The sequence below is a fragment of the Octopus bimaculoides genome, chromosome 11 (genome assembly GCF_001194135.2).
Source record: "Octopus bimaculoides isolate UCB-OBI-ISO-001 chromosome 11, ASM119413v2, whole genome shotgun sequence".
Taxonomy (NCBI): domain Eukaryota; kingdom Metazoa; phylum Mollusca; class Cephalopoda; order Octopoda; family Octopodidae; genus Octopus; species Octopus bimaculoides.
In genome coordinates this window covers 31,888,418-31,895,259 of record NC_068991.1, presented here as the reverse complement: position 1 = coordinate 31,895,259, position 6,842 = coordinate 31,888,418, and the positions used below count along the sequence as shown (strand labels likewise).

General features: G+C 40.3%; 1 protein-coding gene across 1 annotated transcript in view; it reads left to right on the top strand.

The window, feature by feature from the left end:
• The window catches only part of LOC106873369 (UBX domain-containing protein 1), a 50,204-nt gene that overhangs the window by 38,825 nt on the left and 4,537 nt on the right, over positions 1-6,842 (top strand). The window contains exons 6-7 of the mRNA XM_052971674.1: positions 417-465; positions 1,241-1,363. Of these exons, the coding sequence (XP_052827634.1) occupies positions 417-465; positions 1,241-1,363 (172 nt within the window). The remainder of the gene's footprint in view (positions 1-416; positions 466-1,240; positions 1,364-6,842) is intronic.

Below are 6,842 nucleotides of genomic sequence, written 5' to 3'. Positions count from 1 at the left end.
ATATATATATATATATATATATATTTTGGCGAATGTGTGGGTGAGCATGTGTGTGTTTCAAGCGAGGGTGGATGAGTATATGTATATAGGCGCATGTATGTGGGTGTGTGGGTGTGCTTACTTGAATAGTATGGACATTTTTACTCCCCTCTAAAATTGTTGACTTTGTGCCAAAATTGAAACCATTATTATTCTTATTATTATTAATTTCTGAATTTTAGTTACTAGTAAATACAGCTGTTATAGTGAACCTGAGGGGAAATTGCGTATATTCTTATAACTTCAACCAGTAATCTTTACAGTTTTAGTATATTGGGATAGTGTTGGCTGTGCCACATATTTTAATGTTTCTGGTTGTATTGTATCAAGTATTGATATATATTTTTTCTTTCTTATTTTCTGAACTTGTTGAACAGGGATCAAGTTTTAGACAATATTAGGAAAGATCGTGAAGCAATGCAAGAGGTAAGTATCTTGTTTCATGTTCTTAATGGCAGTTCTGATTTCAGACTGCAATGTTATTGTTGTTCCTAGCTTCAGGTCACCCTTGATTAAACAGTCTTATAAAGCACAGGCAGTTGGCCAAATTACCAAATGGTATCCAGAGAAACATTTTACTGGTTTTATCATATTTCTACCTAACTGAAGACTGTACTTCTATACTCTGATATGTAGAGATGAATTGCATGGAATGCAGCATAACAATGTAGATATGTTGCATTCTCTCCACTGTTCAAATCTATTTCTGTATGTTTGTAGATTTTGGGGGTGAAACATGGCAGTGGCAGGCAAGGTGGACTTAGTGTGTGATGGTTGCTGTTTCTCTGCTATTATTGATGGTGGTGTACATTCCATTGATCTTAGTGATGCTGGGGATGTATGAGAGGTACTGAAAAGTTCCTGGCTTTGAGTAAAAGAAAATACAAGAGGATCAGTTAATTATGATTTTATTCAACATATTCCCCCCTCAGACTCACACACTTATTGAAATGGTCCTTCAGTTTTTCTAAGCCCTGTAAAAGAACTTGGATTGTTGGGTCTCCAACCAGGTCTTGTGATTTATCTCAGATACAAATGTTTCTGTTTTTCTTTTATTTTTGTTATGACTTGTTAATGACTTCCTTCAGTTATGACAGAGTAATGTCCTTGGTTGTTATGACTGTCTAATATCTTTGTGTTACTATGGCTGAATGCTGTCTTTGAAATATAATTCATTTAACAAGTTATTGTTTCCTTCCAGAATGACAAAAGGAGGCAAGGAGGATCTCTTTCTGCAAATTCTACTGCAACAGTTAAACTTGAGTCCCCTACTGAACACACCCAAAATGTTGCTGATAGAGATTATTCTGAATGTAAACTGCTGGTAAGTGTTTGGGTTTGCTTGAATATTAATTGGTATTCTGTGTGAGACAGGGGAAAAGCTTAGACATAGGAGAAAGGATACCTTTTTTGACTTTTGTAGAACCTTTGAAGCTGTGTTGGGGCAATGAAGAATGCTCAATTCCTGGATTAGCTTCAGCTTGAGATGTAAGCAGACTCTTTCAACAGTCAACCCCACATAACGTACCTAGGGGCCAAGTAGTGTTAGTGTGGTTAAACCATGTGATGTATTAAATCGACCGCTGAAATACAGTACCATCTAATATACCCCCCCTCCAGTTTCTTTATCCTCTAATTTCACTAAAATGGTTTGGTTTAATCTGAGGTAATGATAAGCATTAAAGGTGTTGTGTATTTGGATTGAACTTGAGACAATGAGATTACAAAGCAAATTTCTAAACCATATGGTCATGGTTCTGTTGCATGGGTGGTGCTAGATATGTGTGTGTATGTATAATCATCTTTTAAAGTCCATGTTCCATGCTGGCATGGTGTGTTTTGTGTATTAGACCATCATCATCGTTTAATGTCATCTTCCTATGCTGGCGTGGATTGGACGATTTGACAGGAGTTGCTGAAGCAGGAGCCTGCACCATGCTTCTGTATCTGTTTTGGCATGGTTTTTACAGCTAGATTCCCTTCCTAACAGAAGAATGGGCTCAGTGCTTTTTACATGGCACTCGCACAAGTGAGGTCAGTTTTGGTGTGGTTTTTACAGCTGGATGTCCTTCCAAATGTCAGCCATTTTACAGTGTGGACTGGGTGCTTTTTAAGTGGCACCTGCACTGGCAGGGGTCACCAGGTAACTTTGCAAAACAAAGAGTCTTTGAGAGGGGGGGGCATTGGAGGAGGTGATCTTGTGTTAGATGATGAAGAATTAGAGTGTGACAGAGAAGCAGAAACGGATGTCTTGCTATAGAGGAGGTCCATGGTTACCCATCCAGAAAGAGGAAAAGAAAGAGAAGGAGAGAAAGAGAGCAAGAGTTAATAAGCGGGTAGAAACAGGTGTGCTGCTGAAGAGGAAGGACATGGTTATCTAGAGAGAGAAGGGGACTTAACAAGAAAGAGGTGTGCTGCTGTAAAGGAGATACATGGTTATGTAGCCAGAGGGAAGAGCAAGAGAAGGAGGGAGGCAGAGTGATCAAGAATGAGGTTTGTTGCTGTGGAGGAGATACATAATTACTCAGCCAGAAGGGAGAGCAAGGGAAAGAGAGAGAGGAGGAGACAGCAAGTGCAGGAGAGGGATAGTGGTAAGTGCCAGGGTATACTTGCAAGGAATGGGGATCAGAGCATAGATAGGATGGTAGCATAAGGAAGAGAGATGAATAGTGGGTGGCAAGTGCTGGCAGAGGTATAGTCAAGGAGTCAGGAGTGGTGGTGATGGTGGGGGTGAATGCTTTGACTGGTGAGAATCTGGGTATACAGAGGGGGAGGGGACAGGGATTAGAAACAATATAGTAAGCAGGGTAGCGAGGTCTGGATTGGGGAGTGGGAGACAATCACAGTGTATGAAGAGGAAATGTGAGGAAGAGAAACAGATTGGGAAGTGGGGACATAGTTTGGTGTGTTGGGGTAGGGTGTGTGAAAAATCTATTGTTACATGTGGGTGGGGCATAATGCATCTAGAACACAGGTTGTTGATGTGGGCGGGTTTTCTCTAGAACCTCATATTGCCAGACATCTCAGTCCTGTGTCATTTCTTCTGTGAGCCCCAACATGTCTTCCACAGATGCCATCCACTTTCAGTGGCCGGCATTTCTTTATACAACTGTCTTCATTCATATGCATCATATGTCCAAAGCAAGTAGTCTTCTCTCTTGCATGCTGCATTTGGTTCCTCTTATGCCTAACTTTTCTCTCAATACAATTGCGCTTTGTTGTTCATGCACACTGATGCTGCACATCCAGCAGAGCATACCACCTTCATTCCTCTCCAGTCTACTCATGTCCTCTGCATTCAGAGCTCATGTCTCACTATCACAGAGTGTAGCTGTTCATACACAAGCATCATTCAATCAACCTTTCACTCTAAGAGAGCATCCTTTTGTTGCCAACAGTGGTAGTAGTTCTCTGAACTTACTCCATCCTATTTGTATTCTAGAAACAATATTTTCAAAGCATCCACCTGCATTGCTAATTTGGTGACCTAGGTAACAGAAATCATCTACTACCTCGAGAGAGCTTCCTGGACATTTGACAGAATCTAAGTCCCATGTGCTCTTAGTGCTTATTGTTCTTGTACATCTGCCACACACAAAGGTGACCTTATCTGTTAATCTACTTGTGATTCCACTGCATCTCTTGTGGCCGTAGCTTACATTGGGTGCAGTGAATGGAATTACTTCCAACTCCTTTCCTACATAGTGAACAGGGCCATTTACCTGATGGAATTAGAGTTTTATCTGCTTTCCTGCTAACAACAACTTTGATCTTAGCTAGATTAACTTTAAGGCACTTTGATTCCAGGTTTTGCTTCCATACCTGGAATTTCTTCTCCAATTCTGCTACACATTCTGCAATAAGAGTGAGTTCATCATCGTATAGTACTTCTCATGGGCATCCAATTTTGAATTCTTCTGTTATGGCCTGGAAGACTATGATGAATAGGAGTGAACTAAGAACTGAGTCCTGGTGAACCCTTACCTGTACGCTAAATTCATCACTATATTCATGGCTGACTCTCACCTTACTGACAGCCTCACTGTACATGGCTTGTATGATTCTAACAAGCCACTCCTCTACTCTTGGCTTCCTTAGAGACCACCTTATAACAGAGTGTGGGACTCTGTCCAAAGCTTTCTCTAGGTTGACAAAAGCTAAGTACAGTGGCTTACTCTTGGCCAAATACTTTTCCTGCAGCTGTCTCACTATGAAGATAGCATCTGTGGTACTCTTCCCCGATACAAAACCAAACTACATCTCATCTAGTTTAATTCTTTTCCTAATCAGTTGAGCTATTACTCTCTCTGTAACTTTCATGACATGGTACAGTAGTTTGATACCTCTGTAGTTGTTTCTATCTAAGGCACCACCTTTACACTTGTAGCAGCTAACTATAATACTACTACACCAATCATTGGGGATGACGCCTTCCTGAATAACTTGATTAACTATGCAAGTGATTAGGCTGTATCCCACACTGACAGGGATTTTTATCATCTCGGCAGTGACACCCTATGGTCCAGGGGCTTTCCCCGTCTTCATATCCTTATCTATTATACTGCTATCAATTCTGATGGCTTGTCCTTCAGTTGGTTCAATATTTTAAAGACTCTCCTTCTCCCATTCATTTTCCACATTTAGTAACCTTTCATAGTGGCACTTCCATGCATCTTTCTTCTCTGAGACACGAAGTGCAAGCATTCCATTATTCATTCGCACACGTTTCTCACCCACCACATCTCTATTCTCTCTGACACTATTTTGCAATCCGGAACACCTCACGCCTCTGATCTTCACACAGTAAGACATTGGTAAATCTCTTACCTTCTGCTATTCCTTTTGCTATATAAACCTGACGCCTAGCTTCCCTTCTGGCTACCTGATGTAATTCTCTGCTTCACTGTTTTTCCAGTCTTTCCCAGCTTATCTCTTTGATTTTATGGTACTGTCCATCTTGTTCTACCACCATGTCACCCTTGGCCTCATTGGGACTTTGCACCAGTCACAAATTTGCTCTTCAGCCCTCAGTAGATTGTCCCACAGGAACATCCAGTTGTCCTCTAAGCTATATGTCCCTACCTCCTCCTCTCTTTCACCAGAGGCTTCCTCTAGAATATCTCTAAATTTCTGACAGTTTGCCGGGTCTTTGACCTTCCATAATCTTCTTTTCCAGTGTAGTTTATTTCTCTGAGCCTTTCTAGACCTAATTCTGAAATCACTAACTCGTAGCTTATGTTGCATAGTGAGCATCTGCCTATCTCATTGCCTGGTGAGGAGGTAATCAATCTGGTTTATGTGCCCACCAGACTGATTAGTGATTAGGTGGCTGGCTGGTTTTATGAAGTTAGTGTTGTAGATCATGAGGTCATTTGCATCACAGAGCACCAGTAGTCTTGTTCCCTTTTCATTTCTAGGGCCAAAGCCATAACCACCATGCATCCCATAGAATCCATGGGACTGCTGCTCAACATGTCTATTAAAATTGCCAACCACAATAACCAAGTCTCTGTCACTTGTTGTTGAGGTAGTCTGCAAGAGGACTGTTGTGTCAACGCCCCCAGGCGAAGAAGTAGAATCTCCCAAGACATATAAATAGAGGTAGTATGGCCATGGTAGGGTGTTGAGTAGCGGTTGAGTAGAGATCATCCGAAGGTGCTAGATAGCAGTAGCTTGAGACATAACAAGGACCTTGTAGAATTGGTCCTTCTGGACATCAGCCAGCCCAAGTTCTGGAGCATAGGTAGAGATAAATGTAACTGTTAATTTGTCTATGATAAGTCTTAGCTTAATAACCACATACTCTGACTATCTCAATTACCTTATCTACCCACTTTTCTTTTAAGAGCATGTCCATACTATCCACTCCATCACTCCTGCCTACCCAGAAGAATTTGAACCTCTGTTTCTTACCCATGAAGTATCTAGCAAAGGCTCCATTCCATCTCACTTCTTGCACACTTCACATATGTACATCAATTCTGATGGCTTGTCCTTCAGTTGGTTCAATATTTTAAAGACTCTCCTTCTCCCATTCATTTTCCACATTTAGTAACCTTTCATAGTGGCACTTCCATTCATCTTTCTTCTCTGAGACACTAAGTGCAAGCATTCCATTATTCATTCGCACACGTTTCAATAATCTCACCAGATCTACCTTTCATTGTGCCAACGTTGATGGTAGCGACCCTGAAATTGTGAGCTTGAGAGTGACAATAGGAAGGCCATTGTTGAGAGTCTTTTGTCAGTACCTGATAAAAAGAAGATCTGTGCAAATGCTTGCCAAGTGACACAAAGCTTTGGTACATTGTTATTTAATTCAATTTAATTACATTACAATTTCCTCAATCCCATACAGCTTCCATATTTAAGGCACAATAAGGAAAGGTAAAGGGGCATGAAAGTAAGGCACATAGGCTGACCAGGAAGATAAGTAGGGGGTTGAACAGGCAGGTAGGGTAACTACACAGTACGATAGCTTTTATCTTATATGTTTATATATACAAACACTACACATGGTATGAATCTTACATGTTTATATACAAACAAACAAACATACATACATACATACATACATACATATATATATATATATATATATATATATATATACACACACTCACACACACCTATATACATAAACACCCATACCCACATATACAAACACCTATATCCATCTATCTATACATATATCCACATGCAATTCATATAAGTGTACACTTAGATCACGTATACCCACATAAACATATTTTTACATATCTATCTATCTATCTATATATATATATATTCATATACATATATAT